Source organism: Erithacus rubecula (genome assembly GCF_903797595.1).
Source record: "Erithacus rubecula genome assembly, chromosome: 5".
In the NCBI taxonomy this organism is placed as follows: domain Eukaryota; kingdom Metazoa; phylum Chordata; class Aves; order Passeriformes; family Muscicapidae; genus Erithacus; species Erithacus rubecula.
This window is the reverse complement of record NC_136687.1, coordinates 25,205,529-25,222,184: the sequence shown is the minus strand read 5'-3', so window position 1 is coordinate 25,222,184 and position 16,656 is coordinate 25,205,529. Positions and strand designations below refer to the sequence as shown.

At 37.7% G+C, this 16,656-nt stretch overlaps 1 protein-coding gene and 1 long non-coding RNA gene across 2 annotated transcripts in view; one reads left to right on the top strand and one right to left on the bottom strand.

Moving 5' to 3' along the window:
• The window catches only part of CHIC2 (cysteine rich hydrophobic domain 2), a 28,134-nt gene extending 22,362 nt beyond the window's left edge, over positions 1-5,772 (top strand). Inside the window, exon 6 of the mRNA XM_079305344.1 lies at positions 1,379-5,772. Within this exon, the coding sequence (XP_079161470.1) occupies positions 1,379-1,429 (51 nt within the window). The 3' untranslated portion in view covers positions 1,430-5,772. The remainder of the gene's footprint in view (positions 1-1,378) is intronic.
• On the bottom strand, positions 1,639-13,802 carry LOC306801873. The gene is made up of 2 exons (XR_013774212.1): positions 9,985-13,802; positions 1,639-9,948 (listed from the first exon to the last, which is right to left on the bottom strand). It is a non-coding gene; the product is annotated as an uncharacterized lncRNA (long non-coding RNA).
• Between the last annotated feature and the right edge of the window lie 2,854 nt (positions 13,803-16,656).

The following is a 16,656-nucleotide window of genomic DNA, read 5'->3' as shown; positions in this document are numbered from 1 at the left end:
ACCTCGCTGTGACATTTTCTCACTTTCAGTGAACTGATTTACTAGTGTCTTAAAAACTGCCCCTAATATGATTGTGATTTAATTTTAAATAATTAACACCTGTCCTCAACTTTTCACAAAAGCAAAGTTTTAAATAAGACTCCTGTACCAAACTTGTTGCTTCACGGAATTGAGAACTGAAATTCACTGTAATATATGTTAAATAAATAAATAAATAAAGACAACATAATCTTCTTATACCTTTGGCATAAACACAGTGCTCCAGCTTTACTTCTTGCTCCCTTTTTAAAAATTTGCCTCAATATCAGAAGCCCTGGTATCTCTACAGAGTCCAATGGTTGACTCAGGTCAATGATCAGTGGATTTTGAGCAGTTTGTATCACTTCTGAAAATAAGTCTTTTCTGAATATCTCAATAAATAAGCATGTATGCTTGATTTCACTATTTGTTAATCCAAAAGAACTTGCCTTAAAAATAAAATCGGAGACTTACTTTTTTTTTCTGAGGCTTGGTATGCTTGCAGAGGTAGAAGTCTTCATTCTCAAAGCAACTAATTTGTATTCTCCTTTACAATCAAAAACACTGAGAAATAATTTTTAACTTCTTAAAAATGTGAGTTTCCCTTACAAGTAAATAAAATCCTTATTTGTTTATAAATCATATGATGCTGCTGTGCTATGATTATCTCCAAAGAAAGAACATGCACAAGTCAACATTTTCTTTAGACTTCCTTTTTAAAGAGGATAAATACTTGGCTTGTGTTCTGGAGTGGACCCCATGGTGTACTTAGCTCAGAAAAACATAGTTTAAATTTGAATTGAGACGATAAGAATAATCACGCAAAACCATTAGTTAAGTTCTTGTTAGCTACTTGATCACTTGTAGATATGGGAGCTTTGCAAAAGTTGATACACTTTTTTATACAGGTATTGAGCTATAAATATGATTTAGAATCCTGTATTAAGTGCAACAATTCTGAAGTAGGTGAAATTGCAATTGAAAATTTAACTTTTTGTGCATTGTGCATTCAGGAGGTTGTTTATTTATTTATTTTTTTAAATGAATGTATTTATCTCTTTCATAATTTTCCTCCAATATTCTTTAACATAATTGGCTTCAGTTTGTTTATGTGTTTCATATCAGTAGGCAAACTTTTCCAGGTGAATTTGATTCTTTGAGTATTGGTCTTCAACCCCAAACCAATTATCATACGTGACTTTTCTAATGTCTCCTACCTGAGACATATGCCATGATTTTTGCTTTTCATCACTTGGTATACTAAAAAAAAAGACCAAAGCTAAAACCATTTGAATTATCGTTGTGATAGATAATAGGATTGCTACCATTTGTAATACATATTTGTTTTCTTTTTATACAGGTCATCCTTATAGAATTTTTACCAAAGACACCGATTTTTCGACCAGATTAGCATTTGATTTATTTATAGAGACTTATTCAAGTATGTTGTCTTTCCAATGGTGCCTTGCTTGGTGCTCTTCTGGTAGTGACATAACATTGGTTCTACAGAATCTTGTGGTGGTTTCATTTGTTTTTTGTTTGTTTTGGGTTTTTTTTGTGTTTGTTTTGGTTTATATTTGGTTGGTTAGTTATTTTTTGTGGGTTTGTTGTTTTTTTTCAAATAAGAGTATGTTCTAAGTGCATTTGGTCAAACTCTGCAAAGTAATTTCACACAAATGTTAATTACTACTTAAGTTATTTTTACTTTTGCTACTTCTGTTTATTAATGTATCTTGATTTTCAAAAGAGTCTTTTATATGTGTGTGCGCGCGTGTGTACATATATATTACTATAAATACACAGCTGAAAATTATATACAAGTGAACAGGTATTTTTTTATCCTAATATGATACAACTGATTGACTGTACTTTGTGTAAATCCCTTTAGTCATTCATTTACATGCTGAAGTTCCTTCTAAGATGTTTGGAAACTTCTGTCAGTGACTTGTCAATTGTAAATACTTTTATTTCTTTTTGGGATATTGACTATCCCTTCCAGCAAAAGAAGGAGACAAAATTCTTTTTGAAACTGTGATTTTTTGGAACCCAGATGTTGTTAATAGAAATCTCCATGCTTTTCACGAAGAAGTCCTGTCAACTGGTTCTGAAAAAGTTTGGCTTTAAAAAATTAAGAAAAAAAAAAAAAAAGGCAGCCAAGTGGAATTATTTTACTCAGACTAGAAGAATCACTGAGAGCATTGCATGCATCTGGTTATTTGAACTCAAGATCACAGAAGTGTATTATTATTGCATTTTATAATGTAGCTGTTTTAATTCAGTCAGTTGCCTTGTGCCAGCTTTATTCATACTGTTTACCAGATCCTGTACACAGGGGTGCAGAAGGACTTGTTTTAGTAAAATTTAATTGCCCAAGAGGACCTTTCATGGTTTTTTTTGTTTTGTTTTGTTTATTTTAAAATCACATAAGCAAAAAGAAGTTATGGAAGAGTTCTTGAACAGTGTAGTTCCAGATGCAAATGCCATGTATTAAAAGTATCAAAGCAGGGTATACTGGGCAACAGTGTAAATTTAAATATGTTAGGCAGTTATTTATTGCACCCTTTCTTGTGCTCATTTCGGTTTACAAAGGTTGTTTTCTGCACAAGTATAAGACTTTTTCTTAACTGGATATTTGATGTGTGCTTGGGTCAGGCCAGTTATATTTCATTTCTTCTGGTAATACTTCAGTTGTACATGTCTTCACACATAGCTTTTGGGGTTTTTTTTTAATAGCAATTCTCATATTGCAAAATTTGCTTTAGGTATCTAAAATTACTGAAATTACATAAAATTGATGTAAGTTAAGAACATGTTCTTTGTACAGTTATGTTAGCAAGCAATAATGTGAATATATGAAAAAAACAGATATACTCTGCTTAATATTTGTATTAATGGAAAGTTGATACCACTACAAGTATAGTCTTCTCTTTTTAATCTTTTAAATGCAAGTTTTATTTCAAGGTAATGTATTACAGGTACCTTGATGCTGTGAACTATTTTTCTATGTCTTCAAAATATTTATTCTCTGTAAAATATTCCTTAGTATTATATTCCTAAACTGTTCATAGTGGGAGTGTTCTAGAAAGTTTTAAGTTTTCTTAAATCTAAGCCTTCTGTATCTGTTCCCAAAATTCATCCTTTGCTCAGCTTTCATCTGTGGATTCCTACTGTTCACTTTGAAAATAGCTCAGCTATGCTTTTCATACAAGCCTACAAGGGTGTTTCTTTGACTTGACAGAGTATGATTTTTAATCAACAAATCCCAGTTTTGTGCTGGCCTTGGTCTTCTGAGTGCCACCCATGGTTTCTCTATGAAGTAACTGTTTATAATTCTCTAGAAATCAATTTCAATCTCTTCTTCGGTACAAATACGGGTCTGCTACACTCCTCTCACCCAGAAGTATTAATTATAACCTCCTACTAGTTTCAGCCTGCAGAGGGACAGAAATCTGACACTGATGGCAGTGGAAACTGGGGAGGTTGGAGGTGCAGAGGAGAGGTTGGACTTGAACAGAAGTGATAACTGGTGATAAATACTTATGACTAGAAATATATATTGATTTCTTTAAGTGAGTTTTCAATAAAATGAATATTGGATCATATGATGCCTAGATTTTATAAAAATTTTCATTTGACTATAGAGATAATTTGTGTCATAGATGCAGTTTTTTACTGATGGGGAAACCTATCCCTCTACTCTAGTGGAGGATATGGCTTGTCATATGTTCATAGCAGCTATTTGCCTTAGTTTACTACTCAGACTTCCCATAATATGTTCTGTCCATGTCCACAGCTACCTTGCCAGCAGCACCCAAACCCAGTGACAGTAGAGGTGCTTTGGGTGTGATGTGTGCTGAGACCAGAGCAGAGAACTGTGGCTTACAGAGTATCCCAATAGTAAAACTTCCACATTAATGGTAGTGATGCTCGAGAACTTGTTTACTTCTAGGTGCATCAGCAGTCATAGGCTTGGTTAGCAGGCATTTCTGTATTTTAGCTGTGACTTTCTCTTTAAGAAATAGTATAGAAATCCATCATAGAGCTCTGAGCAATTGACAAGTTAAATCCCTTTCTAAGGAGGCCAGACTTGCTCTCTCAAAAGGCATTTTGGATATTTTATTAAAACAATGTCTCTGACTTAGAATATAATCAAGAAACTTGAGAAACTGTCTATATGGAGAGATGAGTTTTATCTCAGAAGTGGTACTTTCCTGAAGTAGTAGTATACTCATCTAGTAAGAATGTTACAAAACATTTTCGTACAATCCCTTTCAATTCATTAATTGCAATGATGGAAATTGAAGATGACAGGAGCTTTAATCAACTGTTCAATGCCTGCAGCAGTTGTCAGAATTTTCTTTTGATGGTGCTTCTGAAATACTAAATCTATTTATTTTGATTGCTAGTAAGAAGACATTATATTACCTTTTTTGTCACTTGGCAAAGAATGAAATTGTAGTTTGAACAGACCAGAAGCTATAGTAGGACTTCCAGGATACAGCCTACTCTTTGCTAAAATAACTATTGCATTATACTAACTTGTTTAACTTCTTGCAACTCAGCAGTTCCTACAAATGATCTTATCTATTTCAAATTTCCTTGAACAGTTAGGTATCAAGTTGATATTAATAATTTAGCAAGTGATGCTAATTATGCCTGTTCATCTTTAGCCTGCTAAACTAATGGTGAAGGCATCAATGAATCCCTGTATGAGCTAATTACTATTTTTAGATATAGTCACCTTTAACTGGTGAATAAAGATTTCTTTCTTACTGTGATATAGTAGAAACAAATTCTTTAAAATTTTGTAGTTGTAGGTGGAAGTAAGTTCTGAGGGAGATGGACTTTCTCTCTGGCCCTACATGAAGAATTCTGTGAGCTCATCTGTTGTGAAATAGCTGTGACTTGTAGTTTATATTGGGATGACAAACTTCACCAGAAAGGAAAATATTTATGGAGATAGGTTACAGGGAGTCAGTAAATTTTTGTAATAGGTCAGTAAGAGTAATATTAATAAACTATTTATGCAAATCCAAAATTTCCCACAATACCCAAGTAGAATAATTTGTAAAAACTTTTTACAGTACTTATAGGTAAATTATAATCTCTAAATGAATTTGTTAAATTATATGTTTTTGTAATTCTCAAGACCACAATGTTTAAGTCTAATATGCTATCTCTCAGATACAGGCTTACTTAAAAGTCACTTTTAATTTTTTTTTTTTTTTTTTCTGAAAGTCATTATTTATCCCCAAAGGTTGTAGGAAGAGCTTTAAAATACAATCTGTAACTGCTTAGAAGCCAGAGCCAAGGAAAAAGAATCTGTCTTTATTCCCTTCCCTCTACCCCCCACCCCAAAGTCTTAATTTTAAATTGGTCCCCTTGTTTTGGAGCCCTAGTTTATGGGTTTTGAGCAGCTGGCAATAATGCAAATTGTCCACCAAAAACCCCATTTGAATTCTGAACAGTTTAAAGGGATCACTTTAATTGAAGAAGTGAAAGACTTGTTAAGCAGAGAAAATCCATGGTTCTTTTAAGTTCTCCCAGCGCTGCTGTTGAGTAATTAAAAGAAGGATCATGATGACCCTACATTAGGTCAAAATCCATATGATTTTGTGTAAAGGAAACACTCAATTAGAGAGGTCTCAGAGCCTCAAATGTCTTGGATTCATAGTAGTGACTTATTAAGGGTAAGTGCCGCTGGCTAGTTTTGTATCTGTGACTAAAATCATTTATATTGCTCTTCTGCAACCTTGCTTATGAAAAGAAAGCATTTCAGAAATCTGTATTCATCACTAATTTGCTGTAATTTCTGTGCTTCTCCCTATGGCCACGTTGCATTTCCATGACAAACAGCTAAGTGTATGATCATTATAATGCCTTTAATAGCCATATTGTAGGTAGAAGTATTAACTTCTCAGGGACTAATAGGAAATATGAACATGGAATTAAATAGCTGAATGCCTATCTGCATGAAGGCTTACTTTGCAAATGTCACCCTAGAAACTTGATTGTAATATGCATGACCATTATGAATGTTATCAATATAAAGTTATGAGAGCTTCTTTTACCCTGTGTTACTAGGCTGCTGAATGTCAAAGTATGTTGATAAGGATAAATGAGGGGGGGCTTTATCTGACTTGGATGGAGTGATTATTTCTAATGGTGCTACTTTCTTAATTCCTGTGTTTGTTCTTTGTAAGGTTCTCTCTGTAGGCTGGGTGAATCAGGGGATATTGGTGTACTAAAAAAACAGTATAATTTCAAGAGGAGAAGTACTCCAGAAGTGAAAAAATTTCACTACTGAAAACATGCATTTGTTCTTCATTAGATATCCATTTGTATTGTTTTGTTGGTAACAGTATTTTGCAGTTCAATAATTTTTGAACTTTCATCTTTCTGCACATTGATTTTTTCAGTCAGTGTGGGCTAATTAGAAACCATGTTTGAAAAATGAAAACCCCCTGATTTCCTTGCATGAAACTTCCTATGTTGACAATTGTGCTGGTGCATGTATGTGTCCCTACCACATAATATTGGGTAATATACATCTTTTATAAAACTGTATTTTACTGGTTTCATGGAAATTGTCCTTTTAAAAAAGTCTTCTGGTTTGTTTAGCTCATTAATATTTCATTAGGATTTATTTTATTGAAAAAGGATTAATAAATGCTTGGCTCCTCAAAATTCAACAGACCAGTAGGAACAATTTAGTGAGGCAAAAGATAAAACATAGGAGTTAGGAGAAGCAACACTCAAAAGATTGGATTTGGGGATTAGGTTTAGAGTTCTGTGAGTATGACAAAAAAGAGTTTTGAACTTAATGAAATGGTATTGAATGATGCAAGTCAAGCAAAAGCTAGCAGTCCATTTCAGTAATTATGTAATTGTGTGTTAACTTCTGTTCACTTTTTTTATTTTGGTGTCTTTCTAATTTATTTTGGTTATGCTCTAGCTGATAGACAATTCTGCTATCATGCAGAATAATAATGCAGAAGGTAAGCTTTCTTCTAAACTCAGCATCTCTTCATTTAAAATAGCCAGACCAAAATGGAATTGCTGATGAGACCTGCACTGAGTGCAGGACAGTCTTTTCCTAAGCTGGAGCCTGTAATTCATGGCTAATTGTTTCCAAAGAAAATTTTTGACCTGTCCAGACAGCTCCTGTCATGTGACAGTATGTCTAAGGCCCACAAGTAGGATCCGGTTAGTACAATTTAAGTTCAGGTAAGTAAGACTTTTGTAGTTAATTGTAGTTTTTTATGGAGAAGGGAACCATTGACAAATGCTCACTTTCAGAGAACAAATAGATTTTTATAATGTTTATTGAAATGTGCTTTTTTGTTGTTGTTTGCTCCTCATTTATACCTTAATAATTGAAAGTTATTTTGCTTCCTGTTGAAAACTAGACTTAGTAATCAGCTGAAGACTTTTTTTTGGTTACAGTATTTTAGGTTTATGAGTACATTGTTTAAGTTATGTTTAGAAATGTTTCAAAAAGTCATATCCTGATGCAGTGTAAACGATACTTTTAGTGGCTGTATGTTTTAACTGGTTTAATTGTGCTGATATAAATATCTAACTCATACACTCCGTGTTTATCTCTGATCCTTTTATGCTAGCAATAGGTTTTCTAAATTGTTGGAATATGCAGTGTACCTACTGGTTAATATTGTCAATGAACAGTTTGGTTCAGTGGGATAACAAGGAATGCAAAGTAGTTCCTGGTTTGAAAAGTGTAATCCAGATTTTTGTTTTCATAAAGGATAGAGTATGGCAATCAGAATATAAACTCATTCCAAACATAAATTTGGAAGAGAATAGTAAACTACAAAACAGTGCCTAAATATTGTGTGCTAAAATAGACTTGTGTAACTCATGTTGCTTTAAAAGAATTTGCAGAGAATTGCATCGGACTGTGTGTGCTTAGGAAAGACCTGTTAAACGTATGAAGCAGTAATGGTAAATAAGTCACTGAAAAGATGTTGCCATCAAGAGGGAAACCTTAAAACCCAGTAGTATGTTAAAATCCATTTCAAGCAGAAAATGTGTAAGCAATAATTTAACCTAAAACTGGAAATTAAAGAAGCTGCTACTTGTAGAGAGACTTGATGTTAATTTTGCCTATTGGGCGTCTCTCCTCTCTCAAAGAGTTTAGAAAGCTAGGTCTGCTGTGATTTCCACTATTGTAACATTCCTCTTCAAGTATCCTAAGTTTGGGTGAGAGACTCAAAGCTTAGAAGCCAGTTCTGTGTTTACAGGATGCACAGCTTTGGGAGGAGAAGATAGGAATCCAAGGACTTCTTAAAGGCTGCACAATTGTATATATGCATATTTAAGAATATTTAACCATGTGTGCTAAGTTACTGAGGCTAAGCTCTTGTTGAACTATAGAATATTATTTAAAATACGTCGACATTGGTTTTTCCTGACCTGACCCAGAATTGGAATGGACTCCAATAAACTTTTTTAAAAGCATTTCTTAAGTTGTATGTATTATAAACTAATAAAATAATGGTTAACCTATCTTCTGAGCCTTACCGTTTTCCATCTATGTTGGGGGAGGGGGTGGTAGGGAGAGGAAGAAAAGGAAAAACTTGAGAAACTGCTGTATTGTGCAATGGTCTCATCTTGCTTCCAGTTGATACTTTTAGTCTAAATGGGGGACATGGCTGAGAGGGGAGAGAAAATTATTTTAGGTAATTTAGGCGACTCTAGGACTGGAGTTACCAAATTACAGGCATTGCCTGCCTTAAGTGTTTCAAACTGGTTTTTCATTGTGTCCACATTTGGAGTTCTTTAAGCTTTTCAAGCCCTAATGACAGTAGGATTTATTAAATGTACTATCATTATGGTTGAATGGTGATTTTGAAGCTGTGTCTACGCTTTTATGTTTTATTCATGTGTGCTCTCAAACAAGATAGGGTTTCCATCTAGTTAAGGCAGACGCCACCTATTCAGAAGGGAATCATTCCCATCCATGCAATTCACGTGTTTGTCAGACCATCCAATATGAAATGCTGGTTAACCTGAACCTTATGAACAAAAACTAAGCCTGCGTTCTCTGCCGTGCCGAGGATGGCCTTGGTTCTCATCAACAGGCGGCTTTGCCTTGCATGAAACAGTTTAAGCTCTTTGGTTACTCTAGTGTGGAAGCCTTGACAGCCTCTTTATAATGTGCATGTGCATAATGTCCCTAACATATATGAGAGGGTGTGTTGGAGAGGCTCATGTCCCGACGTGCCGGTGGGGAGGGGTGCCGCTGCCCGGCGCTGTGAACCATTCCGGGTGTTGTAATGTGGGCTTGCAAAGCGGTAGATACAATGTTGCTGAGCAGAAAAGCGCACGATAGATTTAATGTAGCCAATTGTGTACTTTTGAAAAAAAGAGTAACTGTTCAGTGTGAGTTAATTTTGGATTTTTTCAGCATCTCTCTTTTAGGCTTTGTGCTGCATTCTTCTAGACAAATGCGTATTCCATGTGGGCCACTGTTCTGCTAAATGCTCTCAGTTCTCCTTTTGCAATCAAGATTATGTTGCTAAGGAGATTTTGCTTTTATTGGTGCCATTGATTTGTGTTAATACGTTTTGAATACCTCTCGGTATTCTTCCGTAGACAAGGCCAAAAGAAAAACTTCCCTGAGTTTCCCGATTTACATCACAAATGGAGCGGTGGTGTAATGAAGCCGATATAAAGTGGGCAGTTGAAAAGGAACTAAAGAAGGGCACTCAAGTGAGAAATGAAGAAATGTGCCGAGAGCGGTCTGCGCGCCGCCTCCGGCCCAGCTGCGGGAGCGGGAGCGGGCCGCGCCCGGCGCCGGGGCAGGGGGACTGCCCGCGCCTCCGGCCGCCCGGACCACCCACTCGCCGCGCCCCGGCCCCGGGATTACCGAGCGCTTCCGACCGCCCGCCGCCCGGCCACGGCGGGCCCCTCCCGGCTCCCCGGGCCGCGGGGCACCGGCGGGACAGCGAGCTCCGGGGAGCTGCAGCAGCGCGCCCAAACCTCCGCAGCGATTCCTCACCGCCCGTCTTCCCCGTGCCCTCCGGGCCGGACCCCGGGCGCGGTGCGCCGGCTCTCGGAGGGGGCACAGAGGAGCAGCGGGACCCGCTTTAGCGATGCACCGCCGCGGCCAGCCCGAGCCGCGTCTGCACTCGGGCACTCTGCCTTTGTGGCGCCCGTGGCGAGGGGCTGGTGGGGCTCTCTGGGCACTGCCACATCCCTGCGAGCCTGCCTGCCCTTCAAAAGGAAACAAACAGAAAAACACTACCACCCTGAAAAAGCAACTCCACCAGAAAAACGAATTTTAAAACCCCCCCAACTAAGCCCAAGAGTTTGAAATAAAAAGATTAATTTTAAACCATCCAAAGCCTTTTAACGTTGTGTCCATAGATGGCTCCACTGAAGACGAGCCCCAGGAGGATGTAAACCTCCTGCACTGATATACAAGGACAAGGACCTCCACTGCCTGCTCTGGCTCTTCTACATTACATAGATAAGCTCCTAAATGACTCGAAGTCCAGGTAGTTTATTTATATGAGAAGATTATTCGGAGAACATGTACAGCAAAAAGCCAAATAGCGTTCCCATATTCCAGGGTTTGCCATCAGAGAAATCTGCCTGTGCAGGTCTAGAACCCCCGCTCCCGTTTGATGCCAGGACGGCAGAGCAGGTCCGTGTCTGTCCCTGAAGAAGGTGAAGGAGCAGAGTTTGTCTGTGTAAAGCGCAGTGGTGGTTGCACGTATTCAGAGATGAGGATTTCTCTCATGCAGCCCGCTGCTGTGATGGGGAGCAGTGTGAGCTGTGTGCTGGTGAATGAGCTGGGGTGGTAACTGATTTCAGGCACCTCATTTAGATTTTAGTCTTAGCCAAGATAGAGGTGACCCAAAGTTGCAGATTCACATGACTTCTGATCCAGAAGAGCAAAAGTGGTTCGTATATAGGAAGGATTGCTCTATCTTTTGCGTTGGGACCAGCAGTCTCCTTTATGATATATTTTGCTTACTGCGAAAATATCCCATTGCATTTGTGTAGGCTCAGCTTGCTTCTTCATATTGGTCAAGCCAGAAGTCTATTTTCTTAGTGTATTGATCATGTTATATGTAGAATAAATTTTGTCTTGCATTTTTTTGCTCTCTGAAGTATTAAGTCCCTGCTAGGAGGGTGGAAACAGGCTTGCTGAATGGATGGGAATAGAAGAACTCAGCCTCTTTACTTACTTTTGAGGGGACCTTTTGAGCACTCCAGGTGTTAAGTGACTTCCTGTTTGTGTGCCTTTGAAGATCTGGAACTGGACTAATTGTTTAATAAAATGACAGAAATTAATAAGGATAGCTATTCTACCTGAATGATGCAAAAATCATTTTAGCAGTGGGTCTTAGTATTTTATGCCATTCTGGTTTAATTTCACAGTTCTAAGTGAAATACTTAGTCATATTTCCAGAATGCCAGAATACATCTCTAGTTTGGTTTTTTTCATAGCTTTTGCAACACACTCTATGGAAAGAGCCTGTTTTTATATGAGAAAATGAGTTTTGAGGTTAATGAGGATAAAGCCCAGAATTCATATTGTATTGTATGTCATTGAGTATATTGTCGAAATAAACTGAGAAGCAGACACTGTTTTAAAATCCTCTTTCATTTAGGCATTTTGTTTAGCATTCAGAACGCAGCCACATTACATGATTAGCTGATTTTAATGACTATCCTCTAATCAGTTAAATGGAAGTATGTGAAAAACTTGAAAAGATTGTATTTGTGGAGACAGCCTGTTTACATTGTTGCACCTCAGCTAAAAGGATACTTGGCATGTATGATGCCAGCTAAGAGAAAAACGTGGAAGGCTGAAGAAACCTTGAAGACAATTGGATCCAGCCCATTCTTTCTCTTCTCACAATGCAAGCTCTGATGACTTAGTATTTTAATTAATGTCAACCCTTACCGTCAGTGCTCATGGGAACAATCATTAAACCAACACAAAAACATTTTAAATGGCTGGCAACCTACCAGATACTGAGCTAAGCATTCCCATGGTAGAGTGGATGGTTTCTTAGCCAATTCTGCCCTGGTTTAAATAAGTACTCTAACAGTACTGGCTAGAAAGGCTATTATTTTCATATTAAACAATGCAGTATGGTTTCTAAATTCTGTTATAAAATGTTTTATATTTACTTGCCAACACTAATATCGTTGTTATTTATCTGGATGTGGTTGAACTTTACTCTTTGTTGTTATTAAAACTTTTTTTTTTCTTTTTTTTTTGCTTTTTCCGTCTGTTCTCCCCTTTTTTGGTTTCCTTGCTGCTAAACCAAAACCATAGATGTTTTATTTTTTCTCTCTTATAATGTGCGTGATCGCATACAGCCTAAACCAATAAATTGTTTCCAATGTAGCTTGAAAAACTGCTGGCCAAGTGAATTTTAAAATAGGGCAAATGGTATATTTTTGGGTTTGTATTATGTTACTTTTGCGTGGTAGGAGCTGGGTTGCGTCTCTACCTAATAGATACTCCGTGGTCTCACCGCTGCAGTATTGGCTTGTCAAGTATACTAAGTAGCCTGATCTTTCTTATTCCTCGAAGGTCTTTTTCCCTCCTCCCATCCTCTGTGTTTGCTGTTTGCTCAAATTGTTTAAACGTGGAGCTCAATGACAGGCTATTAGCGCTGACTGGAGCCACACATAATGTGGCCACATGTTGTGTAAGCTTCACAACTTGTCTGCTAATTCGCCTCAGGCCTGACCTGAAATACCCCTGCTATTCTAGCTCTTAGCCCTTCCCCAGCACATCCTAACTCGTATGACACATTGGTGAGATCTTTGATTTGGGGCCAAATCCTGCCTCGCTTTTTGCCACAGGTTGTGCCGCGGCAGTCAGCGAATCTGCCTGAGGAAGAGGAGAGGTCCAGCTGTGCTCTAAGGATGGGGATAGGGATAACTCTTCCTCTTCTGGTGCAGCCCATCAGGAGTGAAATCCCGCAGCTGAGGCGCATTGAGCAGGCAGTGCAAGAGGCACTGTTCCCTCTGCCCATGGCTCTGTGAATCCCACTGATGCATCTCTAGGGAAAATACAATTTCTATAGAAAGTCCACAAGCCATGAGGAGATAACATGTCAGGGGAAGCCCTGGCTGGCAAAGCAGAGAGTGCTCTCTCTTTCATTCTTGTCATTAGGCTCTCTGATGCCACTCTGATGTGTACTAAAAGGGGGGATATTTTAGTTAAGTTGGGAAAAAAAAGAAAAGAGTCCATTTAGGAAGAAGACAAGGATGATGAAATACATACTGAGGAGCTCGGAGAATGTACTCATTAAAAGAGGAACTTATTGGGCCGTAAATAAATGAATATAGGAGGATACAAGCCATGGAAAGTAAAAAGATGAATGCAGATGTGTAGCACTGGTATCCAAAAGGGAAATCAGTTGGAGAAATGGATTTCAGGTCATTATACTGATTAGGAAGAAGAGTGTGTGGTAGATTAGGCAACAGGATTGATGGATTGATATGGCTGATTGGAGAATGTAAATATATAGTGGAAGCCTTAAAAAGGCAATGGAAACCCCAGCAACAGTATATAAACAGTGTTTAAAAAGACTGTAAAACCAAGAACAGACTAGAAAAAGGGAATGTGAAACTTTTGGGAGTGTGAAATTTGGGAGAACATGGAAAAGTAAAGTTTAGTGAAAATTAGAAAATTATGAGCCGGGAGCACCAAAAGAAAAAGAATAAATTTGAAAGACCAGGTGAGAAAGATTTTGGAAGTGACAAGGGGAGAGTTATGTGAATTAAAATCATGGGGGGGGGGGGGGGGGGGGGGAGGGGGGGAAAGTGGCGTGGTAACAGAGAAAAGTGGGGGAAAGGAGCATAAGAAGTGTACACATTGCACAGTCTGTGTTCATCTCTTTAGAAATACCTTTAAACCTTCCAAAGTGTGGACAGCTTTGAAAACTGCAAACCCCATGATCTCCAGCTGTTTTGGTGCATCCATCTTCATCCTAGGTTAAAAAATTGGGAAGATCTTTACCATTCCCATTTTGTGAGTGCACTTTCCCACTCATGATTTTTTAGTTTTCTTAAGGAAGAACTCTCACCCCATTTATTCTTTCTGCATACTGTCACCCTGAAACACTTACTGTATTCAGTCCCACATGTATCTCAGAGACTGAGACCCACAACATGCTGTTTTCAGATCTTTGCAGAGCTTTTCTTCATTCCCAACCTGAATTCCCTGACTCCAGGAGATACAAGTAGCAGGGAAGGCTACATTTTACCTCTAATATGCTGCTGCAAACATCTATATACTTTAAACTGTGGTTTTTTTCCTGAGGATGAAGGGTTGTTTTCAGAAGCATTGTAATGATCTAAGGGGGTTTTTTTCCCACTTCAATTCAGTTTATGACCCATACTACAAATGTAGGCTGTAAAACCTCCAGTTGTTACAATGTCCAGAAAGTTTCTGGCAAAGTCATCATCTGTTTCATAAAGGTGAAATTTGCTGTGGACAGATGAATAGTTTTTCTAGCTGAGGCATATAATTAGACCAACAGAATTTTCATGTAAATTCCTCCCCTGGGAATAATGAACAAATATACAGAATTTAGCATGCCATGCCAGACCACGGGCTAAGGACAGATGTTCAAAAGATCTCAAAAAAATTGAAGCCAGGCATATAAAAACAATTTAAATTTGATGTAAGCAAGTCTGTGACAAAGACTGTCTTTCTTTGAAATATGTGTACAGAATGTGCAGTGCCTTAATTTACATAGCAAATAGATGTTATTTATATAATAAAGCTTAAAAGTTTGAATTAGAAAAGTAAGCTTGTTTCCCTTTGTGCTGTACAAATATGTGTGCTAGATGTGGACCTTATTTCAAAGAATGTGCAAGTAGTTAAACAAGAGAGGCAAACAGAGAAGCTGAAGGCAAGCAAAATATCTTGTTAGTTCCCTTAGAAATAATAGTGCTTCTTCATCATTTCCCCTTGCTCATTTCAGCTGTGCCAAAACTAGCCCTGCCTGTCACAACTGCATACCAAGCATCCTCTGTCAGCCCCCCAGCAAGGATTTAGTTGGGGGAGAGGTGTGTGTTAACCAACAAGATTCTTCTATGTTTTTGGGTTTTTCTTGTCTTCTGAGGAGAAATTGTCTTTCTCAGGTCTGGTATGAATAAAAAGAAAGTAAAATCAGCATAGCTGACAAAAAAAACCCTAGAGACAGTTTGGGTTTATTTCCAAAATACAAGGTATCTCACCCCTGAAAAGTTTTGCTTCTGTCTAGTAGCATATAGATGTCTTGCTTTTCCCCATTCAGGTTAGTTGAATGTTAAAACTGATTTTCAAAGATTCTCTTTCTTTCATCCTAGTCAGCAGAGAACTGACTCAGCATCCCAACAACAATGCATTTAGAGCAGGCATTAGTTCTGAAAATGTTGTTTCAACTCTGTGAGAGACCATGGCAACAAAGATAGGATGAAGACCTTTGAACAAACCTTTGAATACTGTTTAGAAGGAGGAGAATGGATAGCAAAAGAGAGGGAAAGAGAGTAGGATTCATTTGCTTCTTAGTGATGCTACCATTTTAAGGGGCAGTACTAATTCCTATAATAGATTTCCCTCCTGGGCAAAGAATGCTATGGAATAGCCCCGAATGAGTGCCACTTCCCATTGAGATAAAGTCTAGGGCTGTACTGAGGGTTTTTTACCCTGTGTTTGTTTTGACAAGTAGATTCTTTTGCTTTATCTCGCTTAAACAAGAGAAGTTTTAAGGCTGAAAGATTTGAGCCCTCTGAGAAATCAAAACTTCGGTCTTTGAGATTGTGCTAAGTATATTTACTCAAGATTTATGACAAATCCCACAGAAGTAAGGAGAATGCTTAATACAATTCAAATAGGCTGGAACTTACCATCTAAATAAGGACTAATCTACTGCCTGCCTGTGCTTCTCTAGGAAGGGACACCACCACTCCCAGCGTAAAACAAAAGAGGACTTTAGGGAAATAGAAAGTCTGAAAATCCTCATAGTCTATTCATGGTTGTCTCCTTTTAACTGACATTTCAAAAGTTATGCCCGCTCATGACAAATGCACTTTTCAGGTTTGCATTCTTTTTATGATTTTCAGTCTGTGCTAAGAAAATCCTATAATACTTTCTCTTGCTCTAGCTATAAACATGGAAGAATTTTGATCAAAGGAGACTGTTTTAACAGCTGTGTTTCAAGGCAACATGTGCAACTCTATTGGCAGCTTCAGCTTGTAGGTTTCGAAGAAAGCAGAAGTATTTGCAAAGTCTTTGCATGTTTGAATTATCAAAAATATTATTTTATTTGTTTGGTGCTTTCTAGGCTCTCAAAGCTATAGGCAATAAAAAACCCTGCAGCAGGAGCCCTTAATTAGTTCAAAGAAATTATTGCTTTTGTGATTTAGTTTTTTTGTTGTTTTGGTTTTGGTTTGTTTGGGTTTTTTTTTCTTCAGTGATAATAATCTGCCTTATCTAGCTATTTGTCATTAGAAATAAAATTTAATTTTCTTGAATAAATGTGGTTTGGGATTAGTTACAGAAGAAAAGGAGGGACTGTTGCTCTTTTCTCCTAAACAGGGAAGAGGGACTCCCCTCCTGTTACTTTTTCACAGCCAGGGAAATGAACACTTCTA